Raw genomic sequence first — 25,658 nt, forward strand, 5'->3', positions numbered from 1 at the left:
GTTTGCTAAATTTTCAAGTATACTAACTTCTCTCTATTAAACTGAAATTTTGCATGCATATCCCCCGAATCCAATTTTGGTGGAGACGTTGTTGAAGATATGATGGAGGATCATATAAGCAAGGATACGTCAGATGTACCAACTTTTCAGGATCAAGTTTGGACATTTAGTTAGGGTATATATGTTTATAATAACATTGATATTAGCTAGTAATGAACTTCCTACAAAATTAGGATTGATGCGTTTAATCGAACAATTGTTATTTACTTTAGTTGCACTTATAAATTTCTAGAATAAAGCATTGGTTATTACATCAAATCATTGTAATAGGAGATGGTGGATATTTGAAGAAATAATATTTGTTATATATTATTGACCACTGATAGCATCATTTGATTTTCACTGGTCTTGAGATGGACTATTATTTTCCAACTAGCTTAGAGGCTGAATAAAAGAACTGTTTTAACTTGATGAACAATGAGAAAAATAGTATAACAATTGTTACTTTTGTTATATAATAATCATTAGAATATATGATGAAAAAATTGCACAATTATATGCACTGCATGTAACATATAAATAATATAAGAAGGTTCAATCTCTACTGAAAAAACAAGATATTAATTTTCCTTTTGAACCACTAAACAATAACTTATAGTGCTATAAAGCTACAGTTTTCATTTGCAATGACATATAGGGATTGAAAGAGTAAAACTCTGATTCTAAAACAAAAAAAAAAAAGCCAAAAGGTAAAACTTAATATATTAATTTAGATAAAAATAAATATTTTATTTAAAATATATGCATGCAATCTGAGAGGTATATACTAACATAATAACAAACCACCAAATCTATACTATACATTAAAGGAGAGTCCAGAACTTTCCAGCGCAACCAAGTATCAAGCTCAGAAAGCAACAATACTATATTTTTTCTTATTTTTCTCCATTTTTGCTTCAAATTTGTCTATTGAGTGGACCATCCCTATTTTCCTTCCGAGCTTTGCTAGCACCCATCAGAGTGCGCCAAGCATTAGCCCCAGAGCACTCCGAGTTTCAGCCCTCAAAACGCACCAAGTATGGGCCGTCAACCTATCCCAGGACTCTCCGGAGCGTGCCAAGTGTCAATCCTAAAGTATGCCAAATGTCGGTCATCAACGTACCATAGAGCCCTTTCTTCACTTCTTTTGCATGGCGTGCACGGCATGGCGGAGAGGATGGATGTCCCTCCCCACCTAATTGACCTCGGTTGTACTTGTACATCTCTTCCATTCCTTTTCCTCCCTTTGTACTCCTTCCCCATTCATCCCATTTGCCTCTCATCATCCCCACCCCCTCTCCTTCTCCCCATCCCTTGTGGGTTAGGGTTAGGGTTAGTATTACGACCGTAAGGAGAGGAAGGCAATTCTTCTCTCAGCAACAACCCCACACGGCTAGGGTTTCTTTCCACCCTTTTTTGCATGTTTGTGTTTTCTTCTCTCCTCATCCTGGATTTTAGTTGCTTTATCTTTCTTTTTCTCTCCCCCACTGTCGAGTTTCTCTCTCCTCCGATTGGAGATCTTGGTCGCTCACTTGTGTTCCCTCTCTCTTTGGACCAGTGGGGGAAGAAGGCTAGCCTCCCCCTAGCAGCAACCCTCTGAATTAGAGGCAATAGTGGTAGCGAAGAAGATCTTCGTTGGGTTGGGAAGGGGGACCAAAAATGTTTCCTATTCCACCTATTTCGTCGGCCAAGATTTGACTTGGTTTTGGTTTTTTTTTCTAATTTTTTTATTAGGAAAAAGGGGCAAGTGATTCTAGAAGAGGGTGAGGCGGAGGGTGCCTCCATAAGCTTGAGGACGAGGTAGACGCTGTCCTCTGCCACTGCCTATCCTGCTTCACCCTACGATGGTCGTGGTCGGACTATACATCGGCGACCTAAAGCCTCTCTTTTCTTTCTCTGTCTCTTTTCCCTCTCCTCCTCCCTTTGCTTTTCTCGGTCTCACTACAGCACAACAAATCTACCATGCTCAACAAAAGTAAGTGCCTTCTTATCTCATCCTTCCTCCCAATTAATACAAGTTTTCAAATCTTTACCATCATGATATGAAATCTGGATGTTTTATTAACCTTTACAAGCATGATTTTTGGAATATTTATTATGACGATGGGTTGGTGACCCTGTAACAAAAAGTGAAAGGATTCGAGCAAGGATGCATAAAGATTTTGGCACTGAATTATACAGGCTTAATATTAGTTAAGAGTTTGTCATTAACAATCTCTAATTAGATGGTCAATCATATACTAATTTTCTTCAGAACTGTTTTTGTCTCAGTTTTCTGCTCAAAGGTATGAGCTAGTGTCTTTAAAAACTTGTGATTTCATTCTAATAGGGGAGAATCTCCAAGTCTTCGATTCTTCATTATTATTGATGAAGGCGTAATGAGAGATTCTGAGAAGTTTTAAAAATTTCACAAAAGCAGTAAGACATTCAAATTCTCTTGATACCTTAGCAGAGACCATAGAGGATTATAGTACAATGTAATTGATAGAGATGTACTCTTTATGTTGTGAAGATTGTTAAGGAAGGAAACCTGTATGGTGCAAGAAAAATAAGTTGTCATTTGCTTCATGCGATCATTTTTTTCACTCTATTTATTCTGGTTTTACTTGAAATGGCAATTCAAATAAAAAGGGCAAGTTCGGAAACCCGGGACAGAACTAGATTTTCTGGCTGTGACTTATTTCCCAAGCAATCTACCATCCTAAGAAATTATCTAATTATGTACCAAACAAAGAAAATATCCCATCTACCCAAAATATCCCCAACTGCTTCAGGAAAATTACCCAATCCTCCACCGCCAAACCCTCCTTTTTATAAGGCTCTCGGCCCCCTCGATCCCTTTCCCCTCAAAACCCTATCTCGCCTTGGCGATCCAGATGTCCCTTCTCTTCCCTGACGCGCCGGAATCGTGCCGGAGTTCGCTGCCACCTCGCGGGTGAGATGATGGAGCTGCCGGCCGCCGCCGCCTCCTTCCCCGTCGTGTTCTTCGACGGGGAGCGGGAGATCGACATCGGCACCGTCGCGGTCCATCCCGCCCTTGGCTTCAAGAAGTTCCAGGCCGTCATCAGCCAGAAGATCGGGATCGCTCCTCACCAGATCTCCTTCTCCCTCGTCCGCCGCAAGAAGGCCCGCGCCTCGCCGGAGGTCCGCCGCAAGGTCCCCATCGACGAGTCCTCCGACTTCGCTGCCATCGCTCGCGAGCGCGACTGCTTTGTCCTCGCCGTCCTACGCCGCTCGCGCCGCGAGAGGCGGGGCCGCTCCCGCCGGGGCCAGCGGCACGACGCCGCCGCCGCGGCGGGGGAGGCAGAAGCCGGTCAGAGGAAGGCCGTCGCCGCATCTACCGTGCCGGAGAAGACGATCCTGAGGAGGAACCCTGCGGGATCCGGCGGCGGCGTGGATCCGGCGATCGCGGCGCTGATGCCGGAGGCGGTCGGACTGGGGCTGTGGGACTACGAGAGCCAGCTGCGGGACCTCCAGCGGCAGAGGGAGAGGTACCTCCTGTCCACGGCAGCGTACTACCCGTACTCGGCGGCGGATGGGGCATTCGCGTGGGACGCCGCCGCGATGAGGTCGGCGGCGCCAGAGCGGCCGGCCATGTGCGAGGAGTGCGAGAGAGCCAAGGAGGAGGGGCGCCCGCCGGGGTTCCATTGGTGCGTCTACGACGCGGTCACCGTCGGGTTCCGCTCGCCGGTGGGGCCTATCCAGCGGCCGCCAAAGAAGCATGTCGAAGCTTCCGCTTAGATGAAGATGGACGGATGAGATTCGATGGACCTCTTTTTCCTTTTATTTTATTTTATATTAATTAATTATCAAGGTTAAAAAAAAAAAAAAGAAAGAGGGAGGGGAGAAGACTTTGCGTGGGTGGGTTGGTTTCATGCATACGGTGGTACTCATAAAATTTTGGGTGCGGGTATTGAAATCGATACGGCATCTTGGGGTACGATGCCGGAGGAGCCCAACGCCCTTTTGTCGAGCGGTGTGTCTCTTTGGGTTGGCACATTAATTGATGATGATAGCATTTTTTTTTTTTTTTTCAAAGGGTTTGGGTATTGGTGATTACCCAAGGGGTGAAGCAACAAGTGGAGGCGTCCAAAGGATGTTGAGGGGGGAGTGATTGGGGACATTTTGACTTGGTCTTTGCTTTGCAAGGTATGGCAATGGTTTGGCTTGTTTGCACTTAAAGCGTGTAAAAGTGAGCAAATAGGAATGCCATTTTCCCATGAGTTTGTTCGTAAGAAATGCGTCTCATATGTTCTGATTCTTCTCCTTCCTTTTATTTTCTAATAAAAAGGATACAATGAAAAATCTAATTGGGTGATTGCTTCAGTGAAGCAAGAATATGATTCATGTGGATCCAATTGATATGAAATACTTATAATGTATTAATTGGTTTTCATCACATCGTGTCTGATGAATGTGGATGGTAGATTCATTAGTAGCAAGTCTCCGAAGGTTATCCAATATAGATCGATTATTGTGGATGTTCGGAAAGGATATCCTAAAACCCTAACTCTTGCCTCGGCTGTTGTCGTCGTCTGCTCGGCCTTCACCAACATCATCCTGATCATCATGTGACTATCATCTTCTCCTCAACCTCCATTGCTACCACTGTTGTTCAAGGATGTTAGATCAAGAGAAAGCAAAGCAAATAAAAAAAGATAGATAGATAGATAGAGAGAGAGAGAGAACATAGAGATTTCTAGGGTTTGATGTATGGCCAATAAGCACTAACGATAGGAGAAAGCTTGGTTGAGTACAAAAAAGAGAACCCTAATATACAAGGTTCCAATCTCACAATCGCTTGAAAGTCAAGATAAGAAGGTATCATTCCAAATGCCCTAGGATAGGTGAAATCTGTTCATGTATTTTTCCAGAAGCCGTATTACATCTCACAAAATTCTCATGGGGTTTGGACACACTACGTAGGCCTCTGGCTCATGCAATGGGCCTTAGCACTGAGCTAAGGGCCCCAGTGGAGGCCTTTTAGAAGTCTATCCTATATTACAACACACACCATAACAATCACTGCTGCCGCTACCAAACCATATCACCACAATCTTCTCTTAACACGTCCACCACCAGCACCAGCACAACCATCAATACAATCATCACTATGACCGCTACCTTCTCCACCACCACTTGATCAAGGGAACATTTCTCAAAGATGATAGCTTCCCTTTTCTTAAAAGAAAATCTCTTTAATTTCTGGATTTTCTAGCATTGAAATTCTTTTAGACTAATCATTCTTGGAATTCCATACCTATTTGTTTGTAGGAATATATTGAGGATATCTAAATGATTTCTATTTTTGTATGTTGGAATGTATTAAGATATTCTAAAAAAGAGAGAGAGAATCATAATTCAAAGCTCTATTTAAAGCAAGAAGTAAATCATGGTACTCTAAGATATTCAGAAAAAGAGATAAAAAGTATCTTATATTGAGAATCCAAATGATCACGAACGCTCTCTAGTTAACATAAGTGTATGCTCGTTCATACTCATAATACAATGACCTAAATACAAATATGAGAAAATAAGAAAGTCAATTAAGACGTATGAATATTGAATATTTCTAAACAAAAATTATTCAAAAAATAAATACATACTTACTTTCTCACTAGAGCTCCTATAAATGATAAATGGTTCAAATAAGTAGCATAATGCCCATAAGATAAGTAATATAAGAACGAATATGTAAATGTAGAAATAGTATCAAAAACACAACCATCATTCACCATAGTTAATCTCATTCAAAGATAAATTTCAAATACATTCCAACACAAATATTTTTAACGCAGTTTCATAAACTAATAAGTAGAATAGTTCATGTAATGAAATGATATCATGTGCCAATCTTCAATGCTCCAATCATCCTGCAATAAAAATGATGATATTAGTATAATAGTTTTAACATATATAAACAAAAACAATAAACTATTTTTTTAAAACTACGTATCATATTCATTTACCTTATTATAGTATATAAATTGATGTTCATTTGTTTGAATCTTCAACGGAGATAGAATAGCTATCCGACACAGCAGGAGAATCAAGATCATGAACAATAGATGCAATAGTACCTAAAACAAAATAAAAAAAAGCTAGTAAAGTACTATAAATAAGTTAAATTTTATAAAAATATTATATAAAATATAAAAAAATATCTTTTTTCTCATATTTTAGCCAATCTGGAAGATAAATCATAGCTTCAACAATATCAGAATCTAATAAACTTCGGAATGCATCTATCACTTATCCACCTATGCTAAATGCTGATTCAGATGCTATTGTAGATACTAGAATTGCCAATATATCTCTTGCAATCCGAGCTAAGATATGATATTTTGGGCTATTAGATTTTCACCAGCCAAAATATCAAAGATATCACCTTTAACTCATGGCCATACAAGTTCCTCCACACACACACACACACACACACACACACATATATATATATATATATATCAAAATATATTTTAACTTATTGCTGCCATACATTTTCCTTCATAAATTGTACGAACCTTCTTTTTCTTCCTTCCAACTCATCAAACTCATTAGAAATATATCCACTATCTCTTGATAAACCAATATCATGGATAAGTGGAATGAAAGAGGAAGAAAATTTTCTCACTATTAAAGCCTCTGAATGATATTATGAACATCACCGATCTCTTTTTCTCTATTCTAAGGATATATCCATGAGTAATAAAATTCCAACATCTTCATTTTATAGCGAGGATCTAAGAATGAACCCATTGCTAGCACAAGATTAGATTCCTACCAATATTTGTCAAACTTCTTCTTCATAGATAATGCCACAGAGAGAAAAGATTGATCCTTAGGATTTGTGCACTATTCAACAATTTGCTGCTGAATTTCACAAAATTCTTGAAAAAGAAGATTTGCAGTTAGATATGTTGTGCCTGAAAGAAGTTTGGTGATATTATAGAAATTTTTAAAGCTTGACAAAATACTTTTATCTATTTTTATTAATCATTTGTTGGACACCTATCAAATTTATAAGATCAAAGCACTCTAATCTTTTGAAGGCCTCCTTATAGTAACAAACATCTCTAAGCATCCTATACATAGAGTTCCACTATGTAAGGACATCAAGAGACAAAACTTTATATGTCTCCAAATTATATTCTTTAGCCCTTTTCTCAAACTCCTCAAATTGTAGTGGAGAGTTTCAAACGATCTTCACCATTTTTTGGATATTTTCAATTGCTATATTAATTTTTTTAGTCCATCTTGTACAACTAAATTAATAATGTGTGCAACACATCTCACATGAAAGAATTGGCCATTATATACAAGTATTTCTTGAAGCCTTTTTACAATTTCTCTAATACAAACATCATTGGCATGATCATCGTCCAAGGTTAATACAAATAACTTACGATCAATGTTCCAATCAATCATATTTTTGATGAATGTGTTGCACAAATTGACTTCCGTATGTCTTCCTCCCATATACATAAAATTAATTATTTTATTTTTCAAAATTCAATCATCATCAATAAAATGTGTTGTCACACATAAATATGACTTATGTTGTCTAGAAGTGAATGGTTGCACTTATCCATCAAGATAATGGACCAAACATATCATAGACGTTTTTTTCTCCTCTAAATATGCCTCCACAATCCCCTTTCTAAGAGTCATGTGACTCTTTAATTCAAAAGATGGCCACAAAGATTTAATAAAATCCATAAATCCTTTATGCTCAACCATAGAAAATGGATATTCATGCATAACAAACATATGTACAAGCTTCTTTCGGCAAACCTCTTCATCATTTTTATATGTGTCCAAAGAACAACTATCGTCCTCTTTTTAATAATGATATTTGCAATATTTGTTGGCCTTTAGCATTAACATTCTTCAAAAATCGATGATAACTAGCAAGATAATTTTTCAAATGTGTTGTTCCTAAAGTACTTGCTCCATTAAATGTTCTTTTATAATAATCACATCTTGCTTCTTCTCTTTTAATAGTTTTTCCATCTACTTCCTTTTCTACTTCATACTTTGTAAAATCATCCCAAATTTTAGATGTTAGCTTTTTCTTTTTTGTTCTTCCCCTATGTTTGATTTGTAGGCTCAACTGATTTGCTATTTGCATCTTCAACCGCCCCACTAGAAGACATGATTAATAACAACTGCATTCAAATTAAAAGAAATAAAATATATGATAACCAAAAATATATTTACTGATATACAAAATAGTATAATGATGCAAGAACTTTTAACAAACATAATTGTTCCATAGGACAAAAATAATGAAAACTCAACCATCATTGTTGCGATCTAATTTACATTTTCGGAAATATATGCTAAGTTATCTTCTTTTTTTTTTTAATCAGCGGAATACTAGATCTTGTTTTCTTAGAGCATATTATCCATATTTAGATGACATGGCAGAATTGCATGCAGATGCGAATATAAGCTAGAATGGAGAAATTCTGAGGCCAAAGGCATGTCAAAGGGAGCAAAATGGACGGAACAAAAAGAAACTATTGAGCTTCAAGATGCTATCAGTAATTGAATCATAGGAATGGAGAAAGGGAACGTATTGGGAAGTAGATATGGCCAAGATTTAAAGCACTTGATATAAATTGATGTAAAAAGTTGAAATTTTATCTACTTGACTCTTTAAATAGAATCAGAAACATGAACTTAGATGATAGTTTCCCTGTTGGTTAGAGGCATGGAGATTGAGAGAGCACCCAGCCAGAATCTTGGATGGTAGGCAGGAAACAGAGATTACACTCTACATTTAACCTCAACCTTTTCTGTAAGATTGAGCAACCTGATGATTTACAAATTCTCCCTGGTCCTTAAAAACATAAAAACCAAGAACAAATTAGAACAAAATTAAAAGAAACTAGGCATACTTATGGATGCTTTAGCATGCGAGATAAACTAACATCTAAAGGTGCTCATCATATTAAATCTTAGTTTCCTTGCAATCAATAAATCATATTCCATTAATACATACATCAAGGCAAAACATGCAAGAAAACCCAGGATCATCTGCCCTCTAGCACATCCATAACAACAGGATGATTACTAATACTATTTCTCATTAGAAAGAGGTTGAAAATGTGACTTCTAAAGAATAAGCAGTGAAATGTGCAACCATTTGCTAAGAAATTGGTCCCATGAATTTAAAACATAGACAACCTTGTGAATCAAAACAATTGCCAATTTACTCCAACAGGGTGTATACATAAAGTTCTGTATCACCAAGTCAATTCAAGTGCCTAAAACATGAAAACCAGATGATTAAAAATTGAGCTCAGTTCAGTTGATTAGAGAAAACTCAGATGCGAAAACCGTGACAAATTAAAGCCAAACTAATGACCAAAATCTGGTTCCATGGCACCTCCATTGAAATCTGACGGTTGTTGTTGGCGGCCAGTTGCAATTGCCAGGCTTCATTGAGTCCTTCCGAACCCTAGTTGCTCGAAGACTAAGATTTGAAGATAACGAAGAGGTAAAAGGTGAAGGGGGATCAGTTGAGTCAAAGATTTAAAGCACTTGATGTAAATTGTTGTAAAAGGTTGGATATTTATCTACCTGACTATTTAAATAGACTCAGAAATATGAACTTAGATGATAGTTTCCCTGTTGGTTAGAGGCATGGACATTGAGAGAGCACCCAATCAGAACCTTGGATGGTAGGCAAGAAACAGAGATTACACTCTACCTTTAACTTCAACCTTTTCTATAAGATCGGGCAACATGATGATTTACAAAATCTCCCTAGCCCTTGAAAACACAAAAACCAAGATCAAATTAGAACAAAATCAAAAGATTTGGGCGAATAATTTCTCTACTTAGTTTGTAAATAGTTTCTCGAAATTAATAAGATTTGGGTGAATCACTACTAATGATGACACCCCCCTCTTCCATCAAAAAAAATCCAAGTATATCTTAAAATGGATACAAATTTGAGCATTAGATTAATATCCTTATTTGTCAAAAAAAATTGATATAGATATGGATGGTTAACTATGCTATCCGTGTCCAAAAGACTGTTTCCATTAATAATATTGTTTAGTTTGATATAGTATTCATGATTTTTTAAGAAAAATAAATGATCATATTGTCATATTATTGACTTAATTTACCTTCTATTCAGTAATATATCTGATTTTATGGTTGCAAGAATTTAACTATACAACTTATATCATTTTCATATCCATATTTTTAATATCCGATATTCATGTTTAAAATAAATATAGATAGAAATTTTTGCATTCGATTAACATCCATAACTATATATGTATTTTTCGAATATAAATGGATACAGATATTAATATCCATAGTTGATCTATTTGTAGCACTACAGTACGTCCCTAACATAATTTTATTAGAGAGAGAGATTACAAAGAGAAATCCCTCTCAAGCCATATTTGGCAACATCTGTTGCCACTAGCAGATCCCACCCCTTCTCCCATGGCTTCAAATCACCTAGTCACTGCCTACAGATACAAGCACCAAGTTGGAGTAATTGCTGCAGTTCAGCTGCTTCCTCCTACCCCAGATAAAGAGTTGTCCTCTCTCCTCTGTTATATAGTCTGAAACCAGACTATTTTGTTGTTCAGCTAGTTAAAATAGCTTAGGAAACAATTGACATAAGGGCTACTTCCCCAGCCAACAGCCCTACGAGAACAAAGTATTTTGTGGCACCTCCTACCATGATTTTTATACTTCTGAAAAAGGACACTTCAGCTTTCAAAACACTCCTCGATTGGATTTTTTATGCCATTGGATTAGGCACTACAATGGATGAGATTAGGCAAGACATTTATTCCCCATAGGAGTCCTGCAGCTACTATAATGTAAAAGATTAATGGCATAACATTCTCCTTCATGTGATCTAAACCATTACATCAGACTACTCAATTTATTGCTGAACTTGCTTAAGAGGCTTGTTCTTCTAGTGATATATATGGAACGTTCTTCTTATGTAACAAGTTTGCAAGTGACCATTTGGTGGGCTTGGAACCTAGGATCCTATGCGAACTTGTGTTTTTGTGAAAACCATGAATATCTGATCCGATGCTCCAATTCGACCTGAAGGTTTTTGGGATGCCTAAATTTTGAATCAACTGACTGTTCTCGCATGCTGAAATCATGACTGCTTTCTGAAAGTTCTAGTTCTATTGGAAGTGTTTTTTTTGTGTGGAAGTAATGGTATAGTTCTTTTTCTATATCGCTCGTCTAGTGACAAAATTAGAGCATATAGAATTCATTTCATTCTACTTTGTAATGCTTCAGTAAATTTATCTTTGCTTTGTTTATCCTTTCTCCATACTGCTCCTGGATACTCATCAACGTAATTCAAATTCAGAATTATTTCTTCTTCCTAATGAAAGTATCAGGCTAATGAGTTTTGGCCATCTCTCTCTCTCTCTCTCTCTCTCTCTCTCTCTCTCTCTCTCTCTCTCTCTCTCTCTCTCTCTCTCTCTCTCTCTCTCTCTCTCTCTCTCTCTCTCTCTCTCCGTGATTCCATTCTTTCACTCTCTTTTACTATAACCGGCCTGCAGTGAACTAATAGTCGTGCTACCAATTCCACATAATAATTGTATCCTTCGGGGCAAAAACTAATATGATAATTGTTTAGCCACATTAGAACATTACAGTCTAGCTAGCTAATGGAACTCAGGGTTGATGTTAAAATGCAAACATTTGATAAAAAAATTCGCTTAGAGTGAAACTTCCATTTATATGGAAAAACAATATATGCGGAGATTTATTACTAATACTTTGTAGCCACAATTAGAACATAAACAACAAACTCGCAGCTCAAGTCTTAAAGAAGTTCAACACTAGGAAATAGGTTTACAACATCAAACGCTGCAACTTGACAATCATTAGAGGCAAGATGCCTTTACCTTCCACTTGAGCTTCACCAGATCTTCTTCTAATGAGCTCGAGTCCCAAGGTAGGCATCCCTAATTACATGCATGGTGGTGGCAACATCACTCATGTTCAATCTTTCTCTCACTGACTCATTTGAGCAAGAATGGCCAATTTTGGCCACGGATACCAAGCATTCACGAGCTTTACTCTCATCCTCTGCGAGCACCATTAGCGATCCACAATCGCCATGATTCTTTCAGGAAAGCTATCTCGACAAACTTTCGAAGGCTTAGGCCATCTTTGAACATATCATCAACAGGTCTCTTTTCAGTAAGCGTTTCCAAGAGAAGGATTCCATAGCTATATGTTGTCGGCGCCCCGCACCGGAACCCACTCACACCAGCGCCGCCACCGACGTCGGACAAGCAAGAGAGATACAAACGGATAAGCACTCTCTCGCTCCCTCGACTCCGGACTCAAGGATCACCTCTTCGCTCCGCCTACGAAGGGCAAAAGATTACCCCGTGGTATCAGTAGGATAAAACACTTGAGCACCGCAACGGATTATCAAAGATCAAAGGAAGAAGAAGGAAGAAAATAGCAAAGCAAACACAAAAATGTAACGAGGTTCGGCTACAAATAGCCTACGTCCTCCACCGCTCCAAATCTCAATAAGAATGAACTGATTACAGAGATAGCACACACCCGAACGATCACAAGCGATCGATCTACAAGAGATTCACACAGAATTCCCTTTGCACAAGAAGTAGGATCCCAATCCTCTTCTTCTCTAGAACCCTAGCCTCACAAACAAGAGTCTCTCTCAAATATACGGCCAATAATCTTACCCTAGGGCTCTCATGAGTCCTATATATAGTCTCAAGACCTTCAGATGATCATAGCCGTCGAAACGCCACCAAAAACACCAAAAGAAAATCGTCCGTACGATTTTTCGCGAGCCCGAGTCGACTCGGCTGAAGTCCGAGTCGACTCTGGCACGTCTGAACAACTTCCAGTTTAACTGGCACGATCTCGAGTCGACTCCACTGTATCTCGAGTCGACTCGACGATGCTCCGAGTCGACTCGACTGTAGTTCGAGTCGACTCTGACAGTCCAGACAGAAACATGGTTTTTTTTTGCGGCTTTCTCCTCTCGGGTCGACTCGACAGACCTCGAGTCGACTCGACTGTTCCCGAGTCGACTCGACTGAAGCTCGAGTCGACTCCGACAGTCCGCCAGACAGAAAACTATGCAGAATTGATTTTCCTTCAATTCTCTTCATCACCAAAGGTCTCCACATACCCCAACAATCTCCCACTTGGAGACCTTGGGTATATCCTCTTGTTACTTGGCTCTCCTCTGTGCTCCCACTGAAACTAAATCATCCTAGTGAAATAGGTACGATGCCTCCTCAACGTCTTCAAGCATGAAGACCAGCAGAAGCTGAACAACTCCTCAGCTTCTCCACCGTGACGACCTTCGTCAACATATCTGCAGGATTCTGACTTGTATGAATCTTCTCCAACTTGACGAGTCCCTGCTCGAGCAATGACCTCACGAAGTGGTACCGTATGTCAATATGCTTCGTCCTTGAATGGAAAGCTGAATTCTTTGCCAGATGAATTGCACTTTGACTATCTGAATATAACATGCAATCCTTCTGTTCCTTCCCAAGCTCCTTCATCAAGACTTGAAGCCATATTAGTTCCTTGCACGCCTCTGTGGCTGCCACATACTCCGCCTCCGTAGTCGACAATGCAACAACTGGTTGCAACCTGGAAATCCAACTGACGGCTCCACTGCCCAAGGTGAACAAGTACTCTGTCGTGCTTCTCCTGCCGTCCAAGTCCCCTGCCATGTCTGAGTCCACATAGCCCTGTAACCGGATCTCAGAACCTTCATAGCACAATGACATGTGCTCAGTGCCTTTCAGATACCTCAGTATCCATTTGACTGCGCGCCAATGCTCCAAGCCTGGGCAGCTCATGAAGCGACTCACAACTCCCACTGCTTGAGCAATGTCTGGTCTCGTACACACCATAGCGTACATCAAGCTCCCCACTGCCGATGCATACGGGATTTTTGACATATTGAGCTCCTCCACCCGCGTCTTCGGACTTTGCCCTTTTGAGAGCTTAAAATGGGCACCCAGCGGTGTGCCAACAGGTTTGGCACCCTCCATGCAGAATCTCCTGAGTACTCGGCTGATGTACTCCGCCTGAGATAGTCTGAGGATATGTTTAGACCTATCTCTACTGATCCGCATCCCAAGGATCTGTTTTGCTGCTCCTAGATCCTTCATTGCAAATTTTCTTGACAGCTTCAGCTTCAATTTTGCAATCTCATGCATGCTAGCTCCTGCAACTGACATGTCATCAACATACAATAGCAAGATAATGTAAGATGTACCGAAGTCCCGGAAGTAGCAACAGTGATCCTCCTGACATCTCCTGTATCCTATCTCAAGCATGTAACTATCGAACTTGAGATACCATTGTCTGGGTGCCTGTTTCAAACCATAGAGGCTTTTCTTTAGTTTGCAGACTAAGTCACCCGTGCCAGCTGCAATGTATCCCTCCGGCTGCTGCATATATAACTCCTCATCGAGATCTCCGTGGAGAAAGGCCGTTTTCACATCAAGCTGCTCTAAGTGAAGATCCTCTACTGCCACCATGCTCAGCACCGCTCGAATAGTACTCATCTTGATTACAGGAGAAAAAATATCTGTGAAGTCGATACCTGCTCTCTGCTGAAATCCTTTTACAACCAGCCTGGCCTTGTATCGCTTCTTCCCGCCTTGCTCTTCCTTCAGCCTGTAAACCCATTTGTTTGACAGTGCTTTCTTCCCCTTGGGCAGATCCACCAAATCCCATGTTTGATTCTGCTCCAATGACTTCATCTCATCATCCATGGCCAACTCCCACTCCTTCCTGGTATCAACCTCCAATGCCTCCGTGAAGCATTCAGGTTCGCCATTATCTGTGAGCAGCAAATAACTAAGAGTCCCATCATACCTTTGAGGAGGCTTCCCATGAGTACTACGAGTGGACCTTCTTAGTTGTGGAGGGGGTGCCAATGCTTCAGGTTCTTGCTCTGACTGAGTCTTCTGACCAGAATTTGTAGACTCCTCTTCAGGATCCACAAAACACGGCTCAACAGGTTTTGTTTCTGATTCAGTGCTCTGCTGCATTTTCTCATTGAATACCACATCATTACTACGAATGATCTTCTTGTGTTCGGGATCCCAAAGCCGGTACCCAAACTGTTGACCTCCGTATCCAACGAAAATACACTTCTTTGATTTGGCGTCTAGTTTGCTTCTTTGACTGGAATCAACATGGACATAACTGGTACAACCGAATACTCGTAAGTGCGCCAAATCAATCTTCTTCGCTGTCCATGCTTCCTCAGGAATCCCAAATTCAAGTTTCTTTGATGGCCCTCTGTTGATCAAGTAGGCAGCAGTGTTAACTGCTTCCGCCCAAAACTGCTGTGGCAATCCAGCATGTATCCTCATACTCCTGGCACGCTCATTAATTGTTCTGTTCATCCTTTCAGCAACTCCATTTTGTTGTGGTGTTCCTGGAACTGTCCTTTGCCTGACGATCCCAGCATCTGCACAGTAGTCCTCAAACTCCCTGCTACAATACTCACCACCGTTGTCCGATCTCAGGCATTTCAACCTCTTTCCTGTCTCGAGTTCTACCATCACCTGCCATCTCCTGAAGACCCCAAATACCTCTGACTTGTGCTTCAAGAAGAACACCCAAAGCTTCCTGGTAGCATCATCAATAAAAGTAACATAGTACTGAGATCCACCAATGGAAGAAACTGGTGCAGGCCCCCACACGTCCGTGTGCACGAGATCTAGCTTTTCTTGCTTCCGAGGTTTACCTTCTTTGTTGAATGAAACACGCTTCTGCTTTCCGAGAACACAATCCTCACAGAAGTCCATCTCAACACTCCTGAGACCCTGCAGCTTTTCCAACTGGTGCATCACCTCCAGTCCCTGATAACTCATGTGCCCAAGTCTACAATGCCATAACTTGGTGTCCACATCTGCTGCAACAACTCCAATAGAGTTCTCCGTGCCGTTGGTGACATAAAGTGTCCCAACCTTCTTGCCACTAGCCACCGTCAACGAACCTCTGGATATCTTCCACTGATCAGCTGTGAAAGTAGCCTTGTACCCCTGGCTCGCCAACTGTCCAACAGAAATCAGATTCCTCTGCAGTTGAGGTACGTGCCGTACGTCCTCAAGCTCAAGTGAAGATCCAGAAACCAACTTCACTTCCGCGCTTCCCCTTCCTTGTATGGTGCAAGGCTCTCCATCCCCTAGGTAGACTTTGCCAAAGTCTCCCTTCTCATATCCTTCAAGAAGCTTCCGTTGGGATGTAGCATGGAAAGACGCGCCCGAGTCTATCACCCAAGACTCGTCACAGGTAGACAAAGATAGAACGAGGGCATCCATATCACCGTCTTCAGCAAGATTTGCCAGATCCTTGCTGACTCCTTCGGTGTGGTCGCCTTGCTTCCTTTTAGGAGATTTGCAATCCCTCCTAAAGTGCCCCGTCTTCCCGCAGTTCCAGCACTTCGCTCCCTTGTTCTGAGGTGCTCGAGACCTGCTGGATCTCGACTTCGAGTCGCTTCGAAATCGACCGTCCTTCTTTTGTCTTCCCCGGTCAGAGGTGTTTAGTGCACTTCCAGACGACTCCGTAGCTCCAGAAGATTTCCTTCTTGCTTCTTCACTCAGAAGCACTCCCACAACGTCATCAAAAATCAACTTCCCCGTTACCGAAGAGTTGCTCACCGCCATCACCAGGCCCTCCCAGCTATCAGGCAATCCGGAGAGGATTAGCAATGCCCGAATCTCATCGTCAAAACTAATCTCCACTGACTCCAACTGGGCCGTGAGTCCATTGAACTCGTTGAGGTATTCTGCTATGCTGCCGCCATTTTTCATACGAAGATTAAACAACCTCTTCATGAGAAATACCTTGTTTGATGCTGAGGGTTTCTCGTACATCCGCGACAATGTTGCCATCAACTCCATCGTCGTCTTCTCGTTTTTGATGTTGAATGCCACTTGGGATGCAAGTGACAATCTGATGGTGCCGAGCGTCTTCCGATCGAGGACCTCCCAGTCTTCATCGGACATCTTCTCTGGTTTCTTTGCTCTACCTCCAAGAGGTCAATAGAGATCCTTCTGGTAAAGGTAATCTTCTATTTGCATCTTCCAAAACCCGAAATTCGTGCCATTGAACTTCTCAATTCGCAACTTCCCTTCATCCGCCATTGCAGAATAACCAATAGCTCTGATAGCAATTGTTGTCGGCGCCCCGCACCGGAACCCACTCACACCAGCGCCGCCACCGACGTCGGACAAGCAAGAGAGATACAAACGGATAAGCACTCTCTCGCTCCCTCGACTCCGGACTCAAGGATCACCTCTTCGCTCCGCCTACGAAGGGCAAAAGATTACCCCGTGGTATCAGTAGGATAAAACACTTGAGCACCGCAACGGATTATCAAAGATCAAAGAAAGAAGAAGGAAGAAAATAGCAAAGCAAACACAAAAATGTAACGAGGTTCGGCTACAAATAGCCTACGTCCTCCACCGCTCCAAATCTCAATAAGGATGAACTGATTACAGAGATAGCACACACCCGAACGATCACAAGCGATCGATCTACAAGAGATTCACACAGAATTCCCTTTGCACAAGAAGTAGGATCCCAATCCTCTTCTTCTCTAGAACCCTAGCCTCACAAACAAGAGTCTCTCTCAAATATACGGCCAATAATCTTACCCTAGGGCTCTCATGAGTCCTATATATAGTCTCAAGACCTTCAGATGATCATAGCCGTCGAAACGCCACCAAAAACACCAAAAGAAAATCGTCCGTACGATTTTTCGCGAGCCCGAGTCGACTCGGCTGAAGTCCGAGTCGACTCTGGCACGTCTGAACAACTTCCAGTTTAACTGGCACGATCTCGAGTCGACTCCACTGTATCTCGAGTCGACTCGACGATGCTCCGAGTCGACTCGACTGTAGTTCGAGTCGACTCTGACAGTCCAGACAGAAACATGGTTTTTTTTTGCGGCTTTCTCCTCTCGGGTCGACTCGACAGACCTCGAGTCGACTCGACTGTTCCCGAGTCGACTCGACTGAAGCTCGAGTCGACTCCGACAGTCCGCCAGACAGAAAACTATGCAGAATTGATTTTCCTTCAATTCTCTTCATCACCAAAGGTCTCCACATACCCCAACACTATAAACATCGCCAGAAGTAGACACCTGACCAGTTGCACCATATTCCGCAATACATACATTTAAATGCTTGAGCAAAATGTATTTATTCAACAATTATCTTTAACATCATAAAAAAGGAACAAGAAAAGAAGGTTTAGCATGGACATCTTAAATCGAACAACTATTGAGTCAAGAAGAAGACCTAGGCGAAAACAGAAAGTACCTGGAGCTATATATCCAAGGGATCCTCTTATCCAGATTGAGCTACTCTTGTCTGCTAAGGAGTTTGCTGCAGCTTTAGACATGAACCTCGCCAGACCAAAGTCCCCCAGATGAGCAATCATCTCATTATCAAGCAGTACATTACTAGGCTTTAAATCACAATGAACAATAGGCGGCTGGCAATTGTTGTGAAGGTAGTCTATTGCATCAGCCACACCAATCGCTATGTTTAACCTTTGAAGCAGGCTTAGACTTTTCGAATGATGATGCCCATCTAATTCTGGATGTAACCATTTATCTAGGCTTCCATTAGGGATGAACTCAAAAACCAGAGCTTTGAAGTCATGGCCTCTGACATCGATCATCGAGCAGGAAGTCATGACCTTGACGAGATTTCAATGCCGAGCACTTCTCAGCACCTCACATTCGGCTAGAAAGCTCTTCGAAGCTTAGCTTGGTGAGGACCCAGGATGCCTTTATAGACAGAACCATACCCTCCATTGGTTGCTCTAACCAGTTCAGTGTAGGAAACTCTGGGGAAATGGTCTTCCAATGGATGTACAATGGGAGCATTATCTTTCAGCTTTCGTTTCTGTCGAAGGATGAAAAAGGAAAATAGAAGGATCATACACGAGGCTGCACCAGCTACTGGAATCACTGTTTTCAGCAGTAGAGGCCTCTTTCTCGTTTTGTATGATCTTCCTTGGCATGCAGGCATGTGCAATTCTGGAGCACCCCCACAAAGTCGATTATTTCCTTCAACAGAAACCTGAGTAGCATTTTTGAAGACCCCCTTCACTGGCACTTCACCTTCGAGATGATTGAAAGACAAATCCAACATTTCCAATTGATTCAAGTCCTCTAGAAACGCTGGAATAGACCCTGTTAAATCATTATGTGAGAGATCTAGTTCTCGAAGGCCTCTTATGTTGCTCAAGAACTGGGGAATTGTCCCTTGGAACAAGTTGTTGCTCAGATATAAGTTCTCCAAGATCTCACAGTCACCAAGTTCGCTGGAAATATTACCAGATAGCATGTTCCTAGAAATATCTAGAGTTTGTAGATTCTCTAATCTCCCAACCTCCAGAGGAAGAGATCCAACCAATGAATTGTCAGATAAATTTAGATCAAGGGACAAGGTGGGAAGGCTGAAAATCTCTTTGGGTATGGTTCCAGTAAGATGATTGGTAGAGAGGTCCAAGCGAGATAGGTATCGCAGGTTTCCAAGACTCGGAGGTATGGGGCCTTGCAGGTTACTCTGGCCCAAATAGAGGTCCGTCAATAACGTGAGATTGCCTAGAGAGAATGGAATCTGCCCTGCAAAACTGTTCAAAAACAAGCACAGAATCTGTAGCCTCGCAAGCTTGCCGATGCTTTCTGGAATAGCACCAGTGAAAAGGTTATCGGAGAAAGAAAGCTTGATGAGGTTGGCCAGGTTTTCAATTCGATGAAGGATTCTCCCTGACATATAGTGGTTGTATCCAAGATTCAATACTCGGAGCTGTGAAGAGAGGTTGACTATTGAGTTGGGCAACATGCCTCCTAGCATATTGTGAGACAGTGACAGCACCTTTAACTGGCAACAGTTTGTGAGAGAGTCGAGAAATTCCCACCCCTTGGCATCTCCTGCTTCTAGCTGATTCCATTTTACATTAAGAAGGTAAAGGACCGGTAGCCTTCCCAGCTCAGATGGCACCCTTCCGCTAAAATGGTTATCTGGAATGACAATGCGTTCAAGTCCCGAGGCATTTGCCAACGTAGTTGGAATGGGTCCATGAAACTGGTTACTATACAATGCGAGGTGTTGAAGCCTTGGAAGCGTGATGCCTATATCAGATGGAATGCTTCCTTGCAGCTTATTATCCGGCACAGAGAACACTTGCAGTGATGAGATGTTGTAAAGCTTGCTAGGGATTTTACCTGTAAGATTGTTGCCAGCCGCTTGAAAATGTTCCAAAATCGCGAGGCGGCCGATATCATCCGGAATGCTTCCGCCCAGAAGATTGAATTCGAGGAAGAGTCGTGCGAGTGATGATAGGTTACCGATGGAAGGTGGAATACCCCCGGTCAATGTGTTACTCCTGAGACGTAGCACACCAAGCTTCATGAGGGAGGCCATATCCGCTGGAATCTTGCCCATGAGCTGGTTGCAAGCCAAGTTGAGAAATATTTTAAGCTCGGAGCAGTAGGTCAAGTTGGAGGGGATGCCTCCTTGGAATGAATTGAAACGAAGGTCGAGATATTTCAGCCGGCGCAAGTGGCCCAACTCCGGTGAGATCTCACCGAAGAAAATATTGCTTCCGAGGTTGAGCCAGTGAAGAAAGGTGAGGTTTCCAATGGAGGGGGAGAGAGAGCCCGCCAATACCCGAGAGCCGAGGTCCAAGGTGACGACCCTCCGCTGGTGCTTCCTGCTGCATGTAACACCCTTCTAGTTGCAGAATTGGATGGTGTTGTTCCATGAGCTTAGAGCGTTCGAGGGATCGTGAGTTATTTGATCTTTGAAAGCAAGCAGTGATAGATAGTCAGTGTGGTTTCCGAGCCGAATCGCTCCCGTGGCATCAACCATGGATGGCACCAGTAAGCATGAGGAGGACCAGAAGAAGAACAAGATCGACCCTGTCTTCAGTATCTGTTCGAGTTCCATGCTTTCCCGTGGAAGAGAAACCGTGCAGCCTCCTACTCTGCAAATATCGCCAAGAGGTTGCAGAAGGCGCGTTGGGTCTCAAGTTTGGGACATATCTCGCTCCCTATCGTTGAGTTCACGTTATCCATCCGAGAGATGAGTTATTGTTATTCATCTCTCAAGTCAACGCAAATAGCGTAGCAAATGAGACGGTCGAGACCTGGGCAACGCCGGTCCATCTCTTACATTTATGAGTTGTTCCATTTTCTGTGCAAAAACGCGTACCCTTGGGGCTTGAACATAACATGGACTGACCTTTCAACAAGAGCCCCCCTCCCTCCTTCCTTCCTTTCAATGGCCTCCTTCCTTGAATTCACTCAATCACTGTAGCAAAGCATCCTTTAAGGTAGATACCATCCGCACCCATACTAGCCTTGCATAAGTGATGCCCTCCGATACAGCTCTCAGCTCTACTCCGATGACAAAGACGTCGAATATGCGTCGTCTTCCGGTTGCAACTAGTATAGAGTGATGACCTCTAATCACAAAGCCCACTCCTCTGCCTTCATCTTTGGACACATTACCATCAACGTTCACCTTAAGAAAGCTAGAAAATAAGGGCTCTCAAGAGACAGACAATCCTAGTTGCTGCAAAAGCTGAGTGGAGTCTAGGTATCCCTAGTTGTCCCAGATGATTTGCCATAGTAGTCCTAGTAATCTCAGCAGTACGAAGTAATGCTTTATCCATCACTGTCCTTGGGTGTACCCTTCAGCCCTCAAAGATCCGGCTATTTCTATCAAGCTAGATGTGATAGGCTATGTAGGCACATTTGATGCCCTCATCTGCAGTGCTGGATCTCCGTATGGACTCTTTCATATGGCCTATGAAGTTCTTTATCGATGACACAACCTACGGCATGCTTAATGAAGCCAGAGCGCACCTCTAAACCTAGGCCACCTGTGGGTATCCAAAAAGAACATGACTGATGGACTCCTTCATGTTAGGGCATCCCTCGCATGTTGTAGTGATCCTCACTCCCCTTCTGGCCAGCACACACCTAGTCGGCAAACATCCTCATACCACCTTTCAAATGAACAAGGCAACACGGGAGTAGATGCTCATCCTCCAGATCTTGCCTTCATCAATTTGTTGAGTCATTTCTGGGCTAACCATATCTTGCAGATCTCGAGCGCTAACCTTCGACTTCCCTGTCTCTCTCCAGACCCTTCTATTTGCGGTCTCTCCTCTGTAGGGATTGGTAATGTCAAGACTTTTTCAGCCAACTGCTGCCGAAAGGCATACCAAATAAAGCCCTCATTCCATCTTCTCGCCTCTAGGATGATCAAATCACAGACTCTGCACTCAGCCAAACACAGAGGAGCGATCATGTTAGGGCACTGCCCGAGCGGCTGCTCTATCAGTCATCTGTCCTCTAGCACATCAATAGTTTGCCCATCCTCAATCACCCATCTGATCGAAAGGAGCACCATCGGGGCGCCAGCAAAGATCTCCTCCAAATAAAGGAACTGTGGCGCGCTATGTAGAAATCGAGCACAACAGCCGGAGTCTCGTATTTGGCCCTCATCAAAGTGTACCAAAGACTCTCAAGTTCCAAGATTTACATGGCCGCATGTCTGCCCGTAAGGATCTCTCAACTCACAGTCATGGAGTGAACACCTAGCCCACTAAACATGGTCGGTTCTCAGACTACATCCTATGCCAGCAGGTGAATAGCACTTCTGCCCCCCCACCTTCTCCAGATAAAGCTCCTGAACATCTGCTCCAGGGTCCTCAGATGTGCCAGAGGCATGATGGTATTAGATAATAGATAAATCGGGATCGAACTGAGTATTGACTGAACCAGAGTGACTCTACCTATCATAGATAAAGCGCTCGACTGCCAACCATTAAGCCTCTGCTTAATGCTCTGCTCAATGGTGGAACAATCCACACTACGAAGCAATGTCTAGTGATGGGTAAGATATCTCATGGTGCCCACCTGCTCACCTACTCCCAGAATCTCCTTGATGGAGGCCTTTCAATTATGGCTTGATCCTTGGGCTGAAGCAAATAACTGACTTGACCAAATTGACTTGTTGCCCAAAAGCCGCACAATACTTCTCTAAGATCCTCTAGATCGCCTATGCTAATTGCCTCATCGCTTGGGCCAAAAGCTTGCAGTCATCGACAAACAAAAGATGTGAGATCTGAATGAAATCTGCCATCAACCTATAGGCCTCCATAGCATGAGTCTCAGAAGCATATCGGAGCGCTTTGGATAATGTGTTCGTATAGATGATAAAGAGGAGGGGCAAAAGCAGGCAACGCTACTATAGTCCGACAGAAAACTTGAAAAATTGTGAGGTATACCTTCACTAAAATGGGAAAGGAAGGAGCCCATATGCATCCCGAAATCCATCTGATCCAAGTTTGATGAAACCCAAAACTTTTCGGAGAGTAAGTCACAAAGCTCCAGCTCATTCTGTCATAGGCTCTTTCCATGTTAAACTTGACACCCATCAGGCTCCTCCGATCGGGAGCTCTTTAGAGGTCAAACATAAACTCTTGGGCTGTAAGAACATTGTCGATGATGCTCCATCCACCAACAAAAACTCCTTGCTTAGGACTGATGAGCCTAGGCAAGATGCTTCTTAGCCTGTTCACTAGGATCTTCGCAGTAGCCTTGTACAGGGTAGTGCAAAAACTAATCGGTTGATAATGGTTCGGCTCCATAGCAACTTGCTTCTTTAAAATCAGGGTGATGAAAGTCTGCTTTCAGTCTCAAGGCGTCATGGCTATTCTAAAAAACTACTAGATAGCCACGGTCACATTCTGCCTGATGATATGCCAATACCTCCTAAAAAAGACTGAAGAGAATCCATCCAACCCTAGGGCCTTATCCTCGGCCAAGGACCAAAGAGCCTCTTGGACCTCCATGGCTGAGATCGGGCTAACCAGCACTGCATTCACCCTCTCCCATGGAGCCGGCTTGATAGGCAACCCCCTACACCCGAACTGATCTGTCTACCTGAATCTGAAGAACTGCTCCAACATTCTCCTGACAGTATCAGTGTCGCCTTCCATCTACTCACTGCTATCCCTGATGTTGTTGATTCTATTTGTCTATCTCCAGATGATCGTCGACTGGTGGAAGAAACTGATGTTCCAATCTCCATCCATAATCTACTATATTCTCGATTTGTACCTCCACAGGATCTTTTGCTGTCGAAGGAGCGAGTGATGCAAGGATAACTACGCCTTGAGCTCCCCCTATTCTCCTTCCGTAAAACCCCCTTTTGCTCTTCTTGAGACTGGAGATCGGCAAATCCCTCTATCCTCTAACATGCACTCGAGTATGAAGAGAGATATAGAGAGAAACAGAGGGAGAGGGAAAGCCTTTCCTTCTCTTTCTTTTCTTTTTTTTTTCCTTCTTAGTTTGGTTGGAGTGAGAGAATCTAAGAGGGAGAGGAAGAGAAGAAGAAAAATAAGAGGAAGAAGAGAAGAAGGAGAGGAAGAAGGAGAGGAAAGGAGGGAGAGTATGGAAGAGAGCGTGAGAGGGAGATGGCGGAGGAGGAGGAGGAGGAGGTGGACCGGCAAGGAGGTTGGGGGGGGGGGGCATGGAAAGTGGAAGAGAGGGAGAGCATGATGGCCGTAGAAGCTTTGGTATAGAAAAAAGGAGGAGAATATGAAATTTTCTTTGCAGTAATTAATTTTCGATCCCTTTGATGACCGCGCTATAACAAAATATCCCTATCGACCAGAAAAAAAGCAGATGACAGTAGATTGATCGATTAACCTATCCGACGAGAGGAGGAAGTTGAGACAGACTGTAGATATGACTCATGTCGGAGACACAACGACAGACACCCACGCACGCGGAAGAGAGGGTGACACGGTGAGCGAAGAGAAAAATATGAAGGGGTGCAGAATTTGGGAAGCCAAAAATTAGTGTGCCAACGCCATAGAGATAAGGTTTTAAAGAATTTTGGCCAGACAGAGGAGTGGAAGTCGAGAGGGTTTGGGAAGAAAGGTTCTGACCAACCGTAGGGAAGTGATTCTTAATCGGAAAATCGGATAAGCGAGGACGCAGAGTGAGGAGTCAGAAAATCGGAAAGGAGTTTTGGACAGAATAGGAGTCGACCGAAGTCGGGAGTGTTTAGGAAGAATGATTAGAGCCGACCAGCTATATAAAAGTGAGTCGAAATCGAAAAAGTTGAATGGGAGAGTCGCAAGTTGGACGAGCAAGAAAGCAGAGTGAGAGAGAGTCGAAAAATCGAGGAGGCTTCAACAGAATATCAGTCGGAAAATCGGAAAGAGACTTTGACAAAATGGAGTTGGAAACTCAAGGAGTATTTAGGGATGATGAAAAATGAAGGATTTTTTTTATCCTAAAAAATGTATGGTTAAATATCAAATTGCCTCTGGACCGCTTGTTCTAAAACCAGTCCATAAGCAACGGTCCAAGGACAGACCGGCCATTAAGTTTTCTATTTTCTTTCCCATGTGTTCTCGGTTGAAGATATTCACAGGACGGGCCCTACGGATTTGGGCCTGGGCCACCGCGTGGGTTTGGGGTCCAGCGCCTGACCCGAGGCGGGGAAGAAAAGAAGACATGCCAAATTTGCACGTTGTTGTCCGTGCAA

The 25,658-nt window shown here is 42.6% G+C and overlaps 1 protein-coding gene and 1 pseudogene across 1 annotated transcript; one reads left to right on the forward strand and one right to left on the reverse strand.

Annotated features, from left to right (window-relative positions):
- Positions 1–2,052: 2,052 nt before the first annotated feature.
- LOC148714540 (uncharacterized) lies at positions 2,053–4,310 on the forward strand. Its single transcript, XM_088715198.2, has one exon. It carries the CDS (start codon positions 2,980–2,982, stop codon positions 3,778–3,780), a length of 801 nt encoding a protein of 266 aa, XP_088571324.1. The 5' UTR covers positions 2,053–2,979; the 3' UTR covers positions 3,781–4,310.
- Positions 4,311–11,977: 7,667 nt separating this feature from the next.
- Positions 11,978–21,035, reverse strand: LOC103721009 (uncharacterized; annotated as a pseudogene).
- Between the last annotated feature and the right edge of the window lie 4,623 nt (positions 21,036–25,658).

The sequence above is a fragment of the Phoenix dactylifera genome, chromosome 2 (genome assembly GCF_051530095.1).
Source record: "Phoenix dactylifera cultivar Ajwa chromosome 2, Ajwa_hap1_PhDact_Kaust_v1.1, whole genome shotgun sequence".
Taxonomy (NCBI): Eukaryota; Viridiplantae; Streptophyta; class Magnoliopsida; order Arecales; family Arecaceae; genus Phoenix; species Phoenix dactylifera.